At 52.2% G+C, this 17,667-nt stretch overlaps 1 protein-coding gene across 6 annotated transcripts in view; it reads left to right on the forward strand.

The window, feature by feature from the left end:
• AGAP1 (ArfGAP with GTPase domain, ankyrin repeat and PH domain 1) overlaps nt 1-17,667 on the forward strand; it is a 563,651-nt gene that overhangs the window by 190,408 nt on the left and 355,576 nt on the right. For all 6 annotated transcript variants that reach the window (XM_079924566.1, XM_079924567.1, XM_079924562.1 and 3 more), the window contains exon 3: nt 4,322-4,409. In XM_079924566.1, the coding sequence (XP_079780692.1) occupies nt 4,322-4,409 (88 nt within the window). The remainder of the gene's footprint in view (nt 1-4,321; nt 4,410-17,667) is intronic.

Genomic DNA, 17,667 nt, shown 5'->3' on the forward strand with positions numbered 1-17,667 from the left:
AACCGGTGGTGTGGATTTATGGTCCTAAAACAGAACTCTCACAAAGTTGGCTTGAATTCACAGGAGCGGTGGACTCCCTCTCACGGAGAAGTAATTGGGGAGGATTCTGCAGTTCTGGGGGAGGCGCCCTGCCCCCGACCCGTGCGGGGACGGCCCAGACCCCAGCAGGACGGCCGGCTCCGCTCTGGGCCGGGCATCCTCGTGCCTGGGCGGTGCAGCGGGCAGCTCGGCCTCCTCAGCAGATCCCTTCTGTGCTGAGGCGTTCCCAGCGTCTACAGAAATGCTCCTTTGTTCAGGGCAGCCTGTGTGTATCCGCAGGGCTGCGATTGTGTCCTGCCTGGGTACAGTACCCGGGACAGGTGGTCCCTTAGGTCAGCACCCTCGGAACCCCTGACGCTTTCAGAAACGCAGCAATTCAGTGACATGATAGCAAGCGAGCCATAAACCATCTGGAATCTGTCAGAGAAAAAATGTCAGTGTTTGCTTTCTTTTTCTTTTTTTTTTTTTTTTTGGCCCACCACATGGCTTGTGGGATCTTAGTTCCCTGACCAGGGATTGAACCCGGCCCCTCGGCAGTGAAAGCAAGGAGTCCTAACCACTGGACCTCCAGGGAATTCCCCAATGTTTGCATTCTTTTCAAGAGTGGTAGTGCCCTGCTATATGCCTCCTGAGGTTGTGTGATGGGGGCCAGTTGCTTTGGGTCCACACTCGGGTCCCTGCAGACGTGTGCCAGGCAGCACGTGCTGACCACTTACCTCTGGGCGGAAAGGAAACCACTCCGTAGATCCCTGGCCTGTAGAGGTGGGCGTCTGTCAGCAACCCGTCATATCCTATTTGCGCGTTTTCATTGAATTCTCAACTGGGATTTTTACCAAAAGCCTCGATTTTATTTTCAGCAAACCACGTGTATAAGCTGGTACGTGGTGAAGTGTGGGACAGTAGAGAACTCAGTTTAGAAAGACACCTCGTGTGATGTGACTGTTCACAGCCCTGCCCAGAGGATGCCGGGCCCGTGTGATGACGTGTCGCCACCAGAATACAGAGTTCTGTGATTTTCAGGACACCTTTTCCCGTGTTACCTTGCTTCTCCCCGAGCCTGTAGACCCAGACTGGCCTGATGCCGTTCTCTCTGGTTCGTATCCAGTAGCAGTTCATGGATCCCCGTGCAGCTTTACAGCTTAAAGAGCATTTTCATCCCTCACTTTATTTCCTCCTCACAGCTGGCTGGCTGTTTCTGCCAGTGTTTCAAATTAAAATAATGCCCACGGTGCGCAGACATGAGGAGGTATATGAGATGGCCATTCAGTCCAAATAAAACACCTCCCCCCCCCCGCCCCCGGGATTGAGTGATTTGATCCCTAGAAGGGGTGAGTAAATTCTTAGCAAATCATTGACATGTAAGAAGGAGGGAATATTGCCACACACAGAAAGCACAGACTGAACAGTGATTTTGAACATTTTCCTCCTCGGGAAAGAAAAAGCCTAATCTTAATTAAAAATTCAATTCTGCGGCATACTGTTTCGGATTTTCTCAGCGTGAAGCTGACGAAGCAGCAGGTACCCTTGAGCAAGAGAATAATTAACAGGTAGAAATTCTCAGATTATAGAGGCCCAAAGCGAAGGGAAGACATCAGTCAAATCAGGAAGGGATCCGTCCACGTAGTCTGGGGCTTGGAGCTGTAGTAATAAAGCGTCTCGTTTCTCCTCACTGGCGTTAGTGTCATTCATTCATTCATTCATTCATTCACCCAGTGTTGCTAGGAGTCCGCCGTGGGCGATGCTGGGGGGTAGAGAACCAGACACAAACGAGACCCAGTCCCTTGTCAGCACTGGAGAGAGTCAGACCCACATACCGATGTTGGGGAAACAAAGAGGTAAGTGGCAAGGTAGCGTTAGGAGGAGGGCACTAAGGGAGCTTTGGGGAGAGGCACCGGTTGAGGCTGTGGCATTAGGAAGGCTTCTCAGAGGAGGTGACATCTGAACCGATTGCTGACCCACGAGTAGGAGTATTATTTTGGGCAGCGATTGATGTGGAACGATCTAGGCGTCTGGAGTCTGCAAGGCCTGTTAGGATGGTGTTTGGTCACTGGCATATCGAGGACGAAGCAGGGAGTGGGAAGCTGAGGACGAAAGGACCATGACGGTGGGAGGGACAGGATGGTTCAGGGTTTTAGATCAGGTTTTAACTTACTTTCCACAATCTCGTGGCAAATTTGTTCGCTTTTATGTTTGTTCTTCTCATTAGTGGCACCGTCACCCATTTATCCAGCCAACCAGGCACACCCCCCACCCCCCGTTCCATCCATCCATCCAACCATCCCATGTTTACCGGCACTTTACTGGGGCCGGAGACAGTGCTGAGTGTAGGCATTCAGAGAGGTGTCCTTGCCAGCATCAGAGACACAGTTCTTGGTCTTCGGGGACCCACGCGTACTGGGGGGTGGCGTCAAGAGCGTCAGCAGTCAGTGTGAAGTGTTCTGGGTGTGTAGAGAAGCAGGGAAGCCACCCAAAACTCTTCGGGGGAAGGGAGGGGTGCCCAGGTGAGTGGTATGTTCGTGTGGTCCCTGCCGGACCTGGGTGCCTGCGGCAGAATTGATCGTGAGCATTTCGAGGGAGACGCTTTGTGGTCTGTTCATGAAATGCTTGGACTCTGGCCTGCAGGCAGTGGGAGGCTTCCCGAGAGTTGTGAAATGAGGGAGTCGCATCTTTGCAGTGTCAATTTTAAAGAATCTCTGGTATTCTCTGGGCGAAGAGGGGGAGCTCCCAGGCAGGGAGATAAGCTAAAGGCTCTCCCAGGATCCAGTGGACGGACGCACAGCCTGCCCCGTGGTGGGGGTGGGGGTGGGAGTGTGGAGACCCTCAAAAGCACATCTGGGCGGGGTGGGAATTGGAGACGGCGTCCAGGTGTCTGGCTTGGGAGTCTGAGCGGTGATGTGATCACAGGATGATGAGCAGACTGGGGAGAGAACGGTAAGGTCTGGACATGCTGAGGTTTCAGTACCAGTGTAGGTGTGTAGGGGTTTACCTGAGAGGGGGTGGGGCTGGAGAATGAGAGTGGGTATCCATAGCTTACTGGGAGTAGGTGGGATGTAGCCTGGCTCCCTTGGTTGGAGGGGGGTACTTAGAATCCAGGATCTAGGGAATCTAGGAGGTCTAGGGAAGGAGCCAGCGTGGGCTGGGGGTAATTTGAAGAGGAAGCCCAGAGCGGGAAGTTTGAAGAAAGAGAATCTCCTCTACAGCTTCCGGTGACGCAGCAAGGGGAGGGCCAGGGGATTTAGAAGCAGAAGTCCTCGGTGACCTCGAGCAGTGTCCTTGTAGCCATAGGGTCAAAACAGCAGGCTGGGGGTGGGTAGGGTCAGAGAGTGGGCGAGAGGGAGGCAGGCTCTTCGTAGGCGGGGGACCTGTGTCCAGGGCAGGTCTCTCGTCCTGCTTTTCCTCAAGAGAGAATTGGTTGGATCATGCTTAAATGCAGAGGGGAAGTTCTAGCCGGGGAGGAAAAGATTAAAATGCAGGAGAGTCTTTGCACAGAAGATAGAGGGGGAGTGAGATCGTGAGCAGAGGGAGGGCCTCCCCAGGGACAGCCACCTGAGTCCAGGTGTGTCCGCTGTGTTGACACGGGAGCGTTCTCTGAAGAAGGCAGGGTGAAGCCAGCCTTGCGTGCCGGTGCCTGTGAGTTCCCGCTTGCTGGTACAGTGGCCCTCACGTCATGCTGACCTGGTTTCCATCCAGCACAAACACCTTTGCCGCCTTGACCGTGGGTCCCTGCTCTGTCCTGCCGTGTGGACCCCGTGTCCAGAGATGCAGGCCGGCTCTCCTCCCCTCCCCGCCTTGGTCCAGTTTTCTCCCCTCCGGTCCCTCCCCGGCACTGTGCTTTTTTGTTGTGGCTCTTTATCAGCTAGTCTCACCCGGCTGCAAATCCTACCCCAGAGTTGTGACGGAATGCACGTCCTCCCAATCCCCTTGTGGCTCTGCACTGCCACTGCGCCCCATTGAACCTCGTACCTTGTTGAGCGTTTCGAGGGTCCACAATACGTGTTGGTGGGCTGACGCACTGTACACCTTCCTGGTGTAACCAGCACTCACGGGATTCAGTGTGTGTTCTAACCATGTTGATTCTTCAGGCCGTAGAGGCTGATGAAACGTGAGAGGTTAATTGAAGGTGTTGGAATCCCAGCAGAAGCATTTAGCCCATTTTCAGCCATCCCGCTGATGCTTGGTCGTGGTGTTCAGGATTGCGTCCATTTTAACCTCTCTATTGCAGGTTGCTGAATCGCATGATAGACTGACTACTCCTCAGTGACTGCCCATTTCTGTGTTTCAGGGCATTGTGGGTAATTTAGCCAGTGGCAAGTCGGCCCTGGTGCATCGCTATCTGACCGGCACGTACGTCCAGGAGGAGTCTCCCGAAGGTATGCTGCGTGTGTCACACAGTCTCCACCTCTAGAGAGTTTAGTGTTCTGAATTTTTTGTTAGCATATTCTAAATCATTACTGTGACGTATCCCATGTCGAGAAAAGTAATCACAACATAACCAAGCAGTAAAGATCCGTAGGCACGTTGCTTCTTCTGTAGTATTTTTCGCTGACCATCTCGGCATTTGGAGCAGATAGAGTCAAACCATGAACGCTGTTGAATGTATTTCGTACCGAATAGTTCTGTCCCTTCAGATGTGAATCCAGTGTCGCTCCTTTAACTGTTACTGCTTGGACGTTTCTCTGATCTAGATCTTGAGTTTATACCTAATTTGTGTGTACTGTTCCTTAGTCATAGATCCGAGCCTTCAGATGACCCACCACCATGTGTTTGAGTATGTTTTCCCCCTTATATTGTATTGTAAACATTTAATAATCACTTTGCATGAGAAGAAGCTATTTCTTTTGCCATGAGGCTTTTACTTCTTCAGTTAACATATCCATATTTTGTTTTTTTGCTTTAAATAAAATGATGGTAGTAATGCTAGGAAACCGCTTAACTCCCGTGTCCCCAAATCCAGGTAGAGTGTCCACACACAGTTTTCTAAATTATATTTTCTCTCCATGTAACCTTTGAAAATCCAACTCTGAGACACTGAATTTCTGGTTCCTTCTTTTTCTTACTGGCTGTTCCATTCTTTGCAGATATGGACGCAGGTAACTATACATTTTCTTCATGGCAGCGCTTGTCTTGTTTGAAGAGCGAGGAGAGACACAACTCTGTGCTGTAGTCTTCCCTTCCCTCCTTGTTCTGTGTATATCATCCTATTTTGTTTCATTTGATCCTTTCCTTTTTTTTTAAGTTCAACATTTCACCCTGTTTTGTCCCTTAGATGTCTTTTTAGCAGTAGTGCTGAGTAGCTTCACATGTTTCCTGTAACACCTGTTCTAGTATTTAACTCCTGTCTTGGATACTGTGTAACCGTTCAGAAAAGTGTGGCAGATGGAATTCTGTGGCAGTCGTTGCGTGGGGCTCTGCCGTGACTTTGCAGCATTTTGCGATCCCACCATGAAAGTCTCGTGGTGGTCACATGAGGGAAAGGCCTACGTTTTTCGTTATCCGTATTGAAATGATGGTTTAAGGGAGATTGGAAGTGAGGGCTCAGATGTGGGAATCAATGAGGAGAAGCATAGCTAGACACTGAGAAATGGATACAGATGCTAGAAAATTATGTGCTTCAGAGAGGTGAGAAAGTTGGCCGTCTTCTTTCCTGGAATCCGTACCTGGGTTGTACTTGTGTATTTGTGCCTTTGTGTGTGACTGCGGGTTTTAGCCATAGTCATTTTGACTATACCCGAGAGTTGGCTAGAGCCTTTTTCTTGGGGGTTCTCCTTATTCCTCGGGTCTAGCAATTGTGTAGATTGATGACACGAGCTGCTGATGGACTCATTAGCTGGACTGCAAGTGAGAGGATCACCTCCTCAAGTAAAGCTGCCTGTGTGCCCTGGAATGCTCAGGATTTCAGTTGAGGGGACCCCTTGGTCGGGGGTCCCTGGAGGTTTCGTGGTCTGGGCCCTGGTTTTGCTGCCATGAGCTGGATTCTCCTGTGCTCCGTTCGACGTCTGGCGTGGTTGGCGCGGGTCCCGGCTCTCCCGCCTGTGGCCGCCTTCCCCTTCCCCGCGTGGTGCTGTTTCGTCCTTACTGTGGCTTTTGCCATCTTCCTTTGGGCGTTCAGTTTGTGCCATCGCATTTGGCCCTGACTGTGATTTCTTTGTGGCGAGCCCTTATATTTTGATGAACACAAAAGCCTTTCTCTTGAACGTTCGCACATCAAAAGTAAAAACTGTACCCAGTGGGGAGACCTAAATGTGCTCTGTAACAGCCCTACTTCTTCGACTTTCCAGGTAACACATTTTACTCTGGGAATTTCATGGTATCATACGATTTTCAGAGTACATTATTTTACAGGGTGGATGCATTCTCGAGTTCGGTAACGGGACGTCCCTTCTTTCATCTACAAAGTGGAAACATCTCACCCCTCAGTGGGGTCTGTGCCCAAGGGCTCCTCGGTCAGGGAAAAGATTGTCCGAGATCTTTGCTCGCGCCCTTCAGGAGCTGGCCCTGCCACCTGGCCACCTGTCCTCTCACCGTTTGAGAGGTCAGGGGATTGTTCCTTGACGTTGCCAGGAGCGTAGAGAGGTCCCCCCAGGGGACGTGCGTCAGGTCCTCCGGGACCCGGAAGAATTGTGAGGAGGCGCCGCCTGGTGCCTGGAAGCCTTTAGTCCCCACGACTCCCTGTTTCCCAGAGGCCAGCCGCCCTGGAACCAGGCAGGTGGGAATGTCTTTGCTTCCCATGTTCTGTCCATGTACTGGGGCGAGTCCCACGTGGCAGCAGGAGGGAACCGTAATTTGTTGTTTCCAAAAGGAAATGAATGAGAAAAGCCTTGCTTTCTCATCGTCTTGGCACACAGGAGTCCCTGCCCCCGTCTCAGAGCCTGTGGCTGCAAAGTGATTTCAGTCCTTGCCGGATGCATTAACATCCATCGATTACCCTCGCTCGCTTCAGTGAGAAGCTTTCCACGGAGAATGTTCTGGAGCTGCAGTGTTCTGTGTCATCACCCAGGTATATGGGGAACATCAGAGCAAAGGGAATCCTCTCTGGGGTGTGCGGGAGGCTGATGAAGCCGATTACAGCTCAGCACCACCTGCAGCTTCGTTCGTAGCAAAGGGTCAGGTTAGTACGCAGCTGAAGGTGTGTGTCACGGTCGCCAGGCCGAGAGGTTTGGCCTCTGGCTGAGCTGTGAGACCTCTCCGTTTTCTTGCTGTTATTATTACCTGCAGCTTCATCCCCCTTTCCTCTTAAAATGGCTGGAGTGATCCACTGCCTGCCCCGTACAGCGCAGCGGCTTTACCTGGGAGGCGTGTTCCTGGGGGCTCTGCCTGTGCACACAGCCCACTGGCGCTTCCTGCCCTTCTCCCGTCTGCACAGGCTCTTCTTTTGCTTTAATTAATGTGTAAATGTCCTTTAGTGTTACTCTGACCTGTGGTGGGCATCTTTAGATTGCTGGGAGGGTGAAGGTGGTCAGGGCCTTCTGTTTGCGGACCCCCAGCCTTCGCCAGAGTGCAGGTTCCATCACCTCTCCGAGGATGACACCTGTTGTGCTTCGTGTTATGCATTTGGGTTGGTACTTTATCCCCGTGGCAAAGGCAGCTGACTCATACAATTTAGATTATTTTAAAGATACAACTGAAATGAGGGAATGGATTTAAATATTATGTGTGGGTTTTTTTGTTTTTGTTTGTTTTTGTTTCTGTTTTTTACAGTACGCGGGCCTCTCACCGCCGTGGCCTCTCCCGTCACGGAGCACAGGCCCCGGACGTGCAGGCTCAGCGGCCATGGCTCACGGGCCCAGCCGCTCTGCGGCATGTGGGATCTTCCCGGACCGGGGCACGAACCCGCGTCCCCTGCATCGGCAGGCGGACTCCCAACCACTGCGCCACCAGGGAAGCCCTTATGTGTGTTTTTTAATAGTGGATTAACAATGCAAAAGTGGGTAACCCAGTAGGGAGCCTGTAAGTCCACAAAAATAATCCAAAGAGTAAAATTTTTGTGCAGGCAAATACCCTTTTAATCGTGCGTGTGCGTGAGATACATGTGTGTATCTGAGTCCTAGGGCTGCATGACATATTACCACAAACTGTGTGACTTGAAACAGTGGAGATGTATTCTCACGGCTCCGGAGGCCAGGAGTCTGAGATTGAGTTGCTGACAGGTTGGCTCCTTCTGGAGGGAATGTGGGAGAATCCACGTTCCGGGTGACTGGCAGCCCTTGGCGTTCCTGGGCTTGTGGACGCATCATTCCAGTCTCTGCCGTGTCGTCACGGGGCCTTCTCCCTGGGTCTGTGTCCAGGTTTCCCTCATCTCATGAAGACACTCGTCTCTGGATTTAGGCCCACAGGTCCTGGGGGTTCAGACTGGAACACATTTTTAGGGGACAGAATTTAACCCGTAATAGTATGTGCATACTACACATCTGGTGTTGAAACAGAAGCTGCACTCGGACCTGTTGAAGTTGCCCCGTTACTTCTTGGTGACAAGAAGGGCGATTCGCTGCCCCAGACCTCACTGGCCATGCTCATGGCTGGTCTCCTAGAACGTCACAAACATTAGGTTAGTGTACGTGTGACCTTCACACCTCTGATGGAATTTCACAGCTGTCACTCACTTCTGATGGAAAGAATCGGGTGGAAATTATTCCTCTGCCATTCAGTGCCCTATTAGTGGCTGCTAATTAGGACAGTGAATGAGGATCTGGGCGTGTAATTCGAGTTCCATCTCATGTGCTTGTGCGCTTGATGTCTGCTGTGCACCCTGCCTTCCCCCGCCACAGACTCCACGGGCCTGCCGCAGTTTTTTGCTCTCTTCCTTCAAAATAAGAAAGAAAAGGAAAGAAAACCGCGGCTGCCCAGTATTATGTAGGAATTTGATGGAAACGTGGGCCACCTGAGACACTTTCCCTTGCAGACCGGGACACGGTGGTGTCCCCGAGAGCTCTGAGCTTCAGAGCTGAGCCCTTGCTGAGACCTTGTCCCGCTACATCTCCCTCTGTGTGCCCCTCCCTTTGTGCTTCCCACGGTGGGCCACGCAGGGGACCTGGGGCCCAGAAAGGCTGCTGCCCAGCAACGGCTCTCATGGCGGTGGAGGAGGGGAAGGGGCCTCTAGCTCTAAGATGCACTACAGTGCCCAGCAGACTGAGTAGCTGGTGTTAAGGTTGGTGGAAACAACTTTAAGGACGTCCAGAGACCGACCTTCCTGTGACGATAAAGTTAACTGCTCTTGGCTAATTTTTCAAGGACTTAGGGCCACCAAATGGGTGGGAAGTGCTAGGATGATGTCACGCTGTCTGAGAGCTCCCCTTCGTTGGAATCTGGAGTAAGCCCTCATCCAGGTGTGACACAGGTGGGTTCGCCACCTGCTGCGGCGCGGGGCCTCGGCCTGGTGTGACTTGGGGGCGGCTGACCCTGTCGTTCCCAGGTCTTCAGGAGCTGAATCCATCAGAGGTTCGTTCCTTCAGTGAATGACTCCAGCTTCCTGTAGGCTCTTCACCAATTCACATTTTTGGGTAAGAAAGCTCCGAGGCCATGGCAGCCCCGAATCTAGGCCGGCAGCCTGCAGGTTCCGACCATGAGCCCGGTAATGGGGGACGTGCCAGCACGAGGGCTGGGACGGCACCGCCTCTCACCCGCGTGTTAGGCCCGCACTTGCCTGTGGTTGAAACCCGGGTTCCCAGCCTGTCGTAGCCACTTACTGTCGTTGTGGCCTTGGGTGAGTTACCCATCCTCCTGAACTTCAGCTTACTCCTCCCTGCTCCCCAGTCCTTGTAGGGACTGAATATGAGTGTAAGCGTGCAGAAGACTGCGTTAGCCCTGGCATGGAGAGAGGGCTCAGGGACGCGTACCTCGTAAATAAGGGTCCTGCCCCTTTGCTCCTCCATCTTCTGCTTCAGGTGGGCAGCCCTGCCTCCTGGGCTGTTCTGACAGGTGTGGCTTCAGGACTTCGTGTCCACCAGGCACGAGGTCACGATCCCGGTTGCTCGTGCCCCAGGCGCCCTGGTCCTCGACCAGCTCAGGCCTGGCTCGAATATGCCCGAGGCACTGTCTCTCCTCACCAGTGCGGTTATTCTAACAGCTTTAAGCACAGCTCAGGTCATGACAGTAGAGAGCTGTACAAGATGCCTGGGACCTAATCGGGCCATTTGGAAACTAGAAAGAAGGATGGAATTTAAACTGGCCCCCCATCCCCACAGGGCTTCTAGAATGGGGCTGAGTTCTCTGAGGTCTTTCTTGCACCCGGGCGGTGGGGACTCTGTCTGGGCTGCTTGCAGGGTCACGAGCTTCTCTGGTTGGATGTGGCCTCAGAGCACGGTGGCCACTGTGATGGATGAGACAGCCCCATCTTAGCCTTCTCTCCGGTGTTTCCAATCCGAGGGTGCCCCCCCGAGGGTGACTGGCCCTGGGGTTACCACTGTGCCCTGCCCGTGCATAGCCGGGACGTCACACACCGGCTGCAGTTCTAATGGTCACTTCCTCCGAGGTCAGCGGCTGCTGGCCATCAGGTCACTGTGAGCTGGACGTCCCTCTGTTAATCTTGCCACTTCCCTTGAGGACTCTGCCTGGAATTGTTTCCCAACAGATGTGTCTATCGTCAGGGCAGCAAAAGCCTTCTCAGGAGCATGGGTATCTGAAGTCATTTTTTAAAAATGAATGTTTACTTAGTTTCTTAGAAACAAGCCATGTGGTAAACACCAGCCTTATTTTCTGGGACATGTGAAATGCATTTAAACTGTCAGCTCCAGAAACCCTTTCCAAATCAAATAAACTTAAAAAACATTTTTGTGAGCTACCACTGCTCAGCAGATGTTAGGTTTATTTCTAAACACGTTCTTGGTGCTGTTCGGTGTTCCAATGAACAAAATATGTAAACACTAATAAAATTCGAGTAGTTTTGAAATCTAGCCAGTTAAATGTTTCAGCGTAACTTTACCATCTTACTTGCAACCAGGTGATCATAAGTACATGATAAGTTTTTAATGAGGATTATCTGAAGCCTTAAAACTAAGAGCCCACCGGAAGGTTGGCTTAATAGATAAAGCAGAAACCAGTTCAGCCATCTTCTTTAATTATTTCAGACGCTGACTCAGTCCCTAACTATAGGAATATCATTGATTCTTGTCATGGTTCTGATCTGTGTAACCGTCTGCTGACTCTGTCCCCTCACACGTAAGCCATACTGAGGATCAGGTGATAGTGCCTTTAAAATAGGCAAAGATACTGAAATAATCACTAGAACTTCAAAGAAATCATCAGAGAGAAGGGTGTTCTACTTCATTTTAAACAAGAAAAAGACAGCTGTAAAATTAGAATAAGGAGATTATGGTTTTGGCATTGACAAAATTGGCAGGACAAAATGTATTTTTGAATTGGTTGTTTGGGACTCAGAACACATTGTCCCGTATTGTTACAATTAATTCACCGGGAAACTGAGGGCCTACTGAGAGCTGGGCATGGCACCTGTGGCCAGTGTGTGTGTTCCAGAGGGGAGAAGAAGCTTCTGGATGAATAACTGTAATTCACGGTGGTGATTTACACCTGGTCAGCTGAGCAGCCTTGCATGCTGGCTTCAGGCAGGAAGTGTCCCTGGGCTCCCAGGGTAGCCCACACATCCTCCTTCATGTCATTTGATTGACAGAGACCCCAGAATAGTAGCGTGCATGCTGGGAACACAACCGTGTCTTTCCTAAGACACCTCAGGACAAAACCATTTCTTTAATAGGTAAAAGGAGACTGGGTTCTAGAAAGTTCCACCTTTGAAATTAGAAATTATTTTTTCTAGAGAAATTTTAAGTCCCAAGATGGTTTTTTAGACCTTTAAGTGCACGACTTAATTGCAAATTAGAAAATAGTCCTTGGATCTGTCAAAGCTGAATTGCCACCAGGTGTTTTCTCCTTGGTCCGTTGCTACATCGGCCCATGACCTTGGGCCCTGACTTTGTCGTCTTGCTGGCAGCGGCTCTGGATCCAGGGAACCACGTGGCCGCCGACCAGTCCATTATTCACCCAGGCAGCTGCCTGCTCTGGTCTGGTTCATGTTCACTGTCGTAGTGTAGAATCCCTTGCTTGCAAGGACAGATGACCAGCTTCACTGAGCTTCAGTAGAAAGGGGGAATTCATTCACTTATGTACCTGGAGCAGCTCCGGGGATGGGTGTATAGCTTGAGAAAGCCCCTAATCACCTGATGCACGTGAGCTAGTGAGGAACCTGCCTCTCCCATTGCTTGGGTCTCCCCACTTGGCGGCAGGCAGTTTTGGTGGCCTCGTGACTGCGTGGTCTGCAAAACTCACATCTCATGGGAGGAAGAGTTGCATGTTTTTCTCAGTAGCTCCGAGGGAAGACTTAGAGACACCTCTGGATGGCATTGCTTGAGGCGCAGACTCTAAGTTTTAACCGGTGGGAAGCTTTGTAATGCAGATCTCTTCCCTGATGAACAGACCTGATCCACTCAGTTTACCCAGTGGGAACAGGGTGCCGCGGAGACCAGAAGGGCCAGGTCCTGTTTGCTCTCACCTCTGTGCTTCCTTTCGCAAATCTCTGCCTTTCACAGGCTCACTTCTCTCCCACCCTCCCACCCCATTTTATTGGTCCCAGGGAAGGGCAAGATCTGAGACTCATAACCAGTCCTTGACCGAGGCAGTCTGACCACAGGTTGAGAGGTTCTCTGTGCAAGTTTGTACAGAAAGGAAGAAATGCCGGCTGAGGCCAGCCTCGGGGCGGGCAGAGGAGAAAGAAAGGGGGGCAGGCAGCACCATCAGATGCGGGGCAGTGGGCCAGGGGGCCAGGCGTACGTTCCAGACGGGGACGGGGATGGATGTGCCAGCGTGGAGCCCACCTTCCGGCCACGGCTGGTGCGAGACGGGATTGCCGCGTGAAGAAGACGCACCGCCTGTAGGATGACGCTGGGAGATCACGCCTGCTGGATGTTCGAACTCTAAGGGCAGACTTTCACTGGGGCCATGGTCAACTCCCAGGGCCAGGACGTGGAGATAAGGCAGCAGAAGGGAAAATACTAGTAGCAAAATAGGCCAAGTGCCGAAAAAAAGAATTACACGAGGAGGGTGTGTAGTGTGATGAAGGTGCCTGCAGACTCTCCCCTCCACGTCACCTCCTCATGCAGGACTCAGGGACCCCCAAGGTGCCCCCTGAGAGCTGGGGCATTGTGGGCATAAGACCTGAGGGGCTGGGACAGGCCCCCGTGTGCGTGCGTGCGCGCTCACCTGCGTGCACGCCACGTACGGCTGCCCATTATCTACAAAAGGTGACAGTTCGACATGACTGAAATGGTTTGACTGAATCAGTTCTTTGATGATTGACCCAGGCCATAAGTGGAAACCACATGCGACTCGCAGCGTAGTCTTCTACCCGTCGTAGTGGCTTCCTGTGTTGGGAGGGATCGTGAGGCAGGATCTTGGCTCGGGAAGAGTTCTGAATGTAGCAGATGGTCCCCCTGACTTGCGTCTGGAAGCTGCTCGGTTCCGTCCGTGTGGCCCAAGGGGCACCATGTGTGGCCCGCACGCCATCCTTCTCTGAGCCCCATTTCTTACCGTTTTGCTTCTTTTTACAAAATGGCAACACCACAAACAAAAGAAGAGAGCAGCATTGTTCTTTGAGGGCCACTTGGGTGGGACAAGCATGTTGAAAGTGTGGAGGGGGTGGGGCTTGGTGACAGAAACCAGGTGGCAGTGTGTCCTCGACTCCTTCCATGCAGCGGAGGGGAGCGGGTGAGGCTGAACCAAGAGGGAGGTTGTGTGCAGGGACTGTCAGTTACACGGGGTGTGACCGCGTGATCTCCAGGTGGACCGGGCTGCCAGCATGTGCATCTCCCATTGCCCTCGTGCGTAGAAGGATTCTGAAGGGAGTTGGGGGCCGGACCCCTGGGCTCCCAGCAGTCATTACACGGGCGCTGGCTTTGGCGAGGGACACAGCAGGGCAGTTGGGAGGAGTCTTCAGACAACCTCTGGACCTTGGAGCTAACACAGCATGGTGGGAATGAGCCGCAGGGACCATTTACCACTGGACCCACTGCTGCCCCATCAGGAGGGGCGGCAGCTTATTAGTCCCACGAAGTACTGGCTGTAGGATGTGCCCTGGCCCACCTTCCGGTTTGGGCAGGAGCCTGGCAGTACAGGTGCAAGCTAAGTGTGTTCCAAGATGCAGATGCAGGGGCTTCCTGGGCTGGGCAGGTTCCGAATCTGCCTGAGAGGGAGACACACACACACACACACACACACACACACTCTCACACTCACACTCACACTCACACACACTCACACTCACACCCCACCCCAGGGCAGTCTGTCTCCTGCCAGCCCTGGGTGGTGGGCTTTGCTCCAGGTCTTGGTGGTGTCCAGCTCACAGGGTGCTGGCCTTCTCAGAGACCAGATCACCCTCTAGGATGGGCACAGTGACCTGGAGACAGAGCCCCCTGGAATCCTGCTGTTAAAGTCCTGACAGTGTTTCCATGGGAATGAGACAGTTACAGAGAGTGAGCCTCCACCTCTCCCCCCGCCCCCGGAAATGGAAGAGGACAGTCCAGACAATAAGTGATGTGTCCCCAACTTCCCTGGTGGCGCAGTGGTTGAGAATCCTCCTGCCAATGCAGGGGACACGGGTTCGAGCCCTGGTCCAGGAAGATCCCACATGCCACGGAGCAACTACGCCCGTGCGCCACAACTACCGAGCCTGCGCTCAGAGCCCGCGAGCCACAAGTACTGAAGCCCACGTGCCTAGAGCCCGTGCTCCACAACAAGAGAAGCACCGCAATGAGAAGCCCACGCACCGCGCCAAAGAGTAGCCCCACGCTCGCCATAACTAGAGAAAGCAACGAAGACCCAACGCAGCCAAAAATAAAATAAATTAAAAAAAAAAAAGTGACATGTTCCCAGAAGAAATATCAAAGGGGAGACGGCTCTCCCACAGCCGTCACCCCCTCCCTGTACTGTTGCTGCTCCTGAGCTGAGAAGGATTGTTGCATTTTTAAAGATCTGTAAAAATAAATAAACAAAAACGACCCCGCCCCCGACCCCGAAGCAAGGCTACTGCCCGCAAGGCCACTGTCTGGTGGCCCTTCGCCGTGATGGCTTGTGACCCTGCTCTGCAGTGTCAACACATCAGGTATTAAAATGCAGAGGATTTCTGGGTTTCTCCATAGGGTCTAATCTCACAACCACCATCCTGTTTTAGTTTCTTGAAACAAGCACCTGATTTATATTCAGAGAAATGTGTGTGAACAGACAGTTCTAAAGCCAGTACTTCTACATGTCCAATTCAACAATTGCATTTTCAAAAACAAAGTTGACACGACAGTTTTTTTTAATGACAAGTTATTTTCACGTGGGAAACACTAGTTGAGAGCAGTAAAATCTGAGGGACTAAGAGACCATCTGCCCGTATGCTGGTAGCTGAGCAACCCACCAGGGTGCTGTTGGGCGCTGGCCAGCTCACCTCCTCACCCACTTTTCTGAGGCTGCTGCCCCCGGACTCGTCCCAGGCCACGGCTGGCGGGATTTGGCCTCATTTAAAGGCACCAGGTGAGCAGCTGGGCTCTTTTCTCCTGAATCTGCAGTACTTTTTGTAATTCATCCCTTTTTATGCTTAAAATAAATGTGCAGAATACTAAAAATAAAACAAACAAATAACCTTAAGTACATTTCCCCCCAGGGAAACAAGGATGTGCACGACTAATATTCCCCTCACCCCCGAACTATTTCAGAGACTGGAGTAGTTGCTGGAATGTTCACGTACAGCCACCACAGTGGGTATCGGAACATTTCCAACAAACAGCTTCCTTCTTTGGTCACACAGGCATATCGGCACGTCCCAGATATTGCAGTTTTGTTATTTTTTAAACAAATGGCAGGTTTGTGGCAGCCCCGTATCGAGTGAGTCTGTCGGCGCCATTTTTCCCAACAGCCCTTGCTCACTTCACGTCTCTGTGTTACATTTGGATAATTCTTGAAATATTTCAGACTCTCTACCAGCAGAAAGGTTACGACTTGATAAAGGCTCAGATGATGGTCAGCATTTTTTAGCCGTATTTTGAAATTAAGGTATGTATGTTGTTTTTTAGACATAATGCTGCTTAATAGACTACTACAGTATAGTATAAACGTAACTTACATGCACTGGGGACCCCCAGCGTTCCCGTGACTCGTTTTATAGTGATACCCGCTTTATTGCGGTGGTCTGGAACTGAAGCCACAGGAGCTCCGAGGTGTGCCCGTGTATTAGATTTTATAGGGAGGGGCCCATCATTACGTGGCTGTTTCCTCCTTCAGGGGGCTGGCTGAAAACCATGCCCCCCCCATCCCGTCCGCTCGGTGGGTTCCCAGCGGGTTCCAGGGGGCACAGGCTGTGTCTGTTCCTGGTGCCCGGTCCCCTCCCATACCCCACCCAGCTGGCTCTCCTGGTCAGTTCCCGTGTCCTCCCGCTGCCCTTGACAGTCAGAGATTCTGTCCTGTTCACTCTGTTCACCAGCACTGTGCTTCTTATTGGCCCACAACGGGCTTTGCTAAAGGCTTGCTGAGTGGTGCTTCTGAAGACCAAGGTTTTATTGCCCCAGTGTAGGGAGCTAACAGAGAAATGGGGAGCGGCGAACACAGGGGGAGAACCCTTGCCAAATACCACTAAGAGCCAAACTGTGTCACAGGTGGAGTGTCAATCAGGTCCATTCCCCTGTGTTCCTCTATTGCTTGCTTGCATGGAAGTCCCCGTCTGAGATTAGAGACACGCCGTACACGTGGATAAATATTGAGATGGTTACTCGGACTCACAAAATCTTCTCCCTGGGGCAGTGTGAGTAGCACCGTCCAGAACTTGGTATCTTGTGAGCTCTTCAGACTTGGGAAAAATGATTACTACCCTGGATCTCCCAGAGTACCTGGAAATGTGACAGAGTGTTAAGGGGAATCCTGGTTTTCATATGGGAATTTGAGCGAACTGAGGGAATTTCTTTCATTCTCTGCTTACTGTGGTCTTGGTTCTTCCTTGTCGTTGAATTTCACTTTGAGACTCTCCCTCAATGTGCAAGTCCCCAGACAGAGTCGCCAGTGTAACACAGCAGAGCTTGGTTGGTGTTCAGGGGACACAGGTAGTGTTCCGGGAGCCTGACGGCTGCCGCAGATCAGCTGCCGCTCACCTTCGCTGTGGCTGCAGAGGCAGGTGGTGGTGCCCGTTGAGTTTTCACACAAGGGAGCTGAGGCACCAGCCGCTACTGAAGCCGCACAGGGTCGCCCAGCTCAGAGGCAGACCCTTGGCGGGCGGCTTCGAGCCCGTTCCTCTGCACTGCGCTCCCCCTGCCTGGATACACACACTCTGCTGTCCTGAAATGGCCACAGCCCACCTGACGGCTCAGCACCCACGTTCAGGGGCCTCAGCGGGACCTCAGGTCACCAGGTCTCCTGCGTGCTGGGCCGTGCCGGCCCCTGCAGGCTGCCTGTCCCTTGGAACAGCTGCTGAGTTATTGGGGAAAGTACTGAGTTCAGTGGAGGACAGTATGTGAACTTTGGGGGTGGGTCCTAACTTCCAAAGACAGCTTTGCAGGGAAGTCTGAGTGTGTGGAGCCAGGCCAGCCTGAATGGGCCTGGGGCTCTGAGCCCAAGGGAACAGGCTGCGGGCCCAGGCGCCAGCATCACACCTGG

This window comes from Stenella coeruleoalba (assembly GCF_951394435.1).
Source record: "Stenella coeruleoalba genome assembly, chromosome: 6".
Taxonomy (NCBI): Eukaryota; Metazoa; Chordata; class Mammalia; order Artiodactyla; family Delphinidae; genus Stenella; species Stenella coeruleoalba.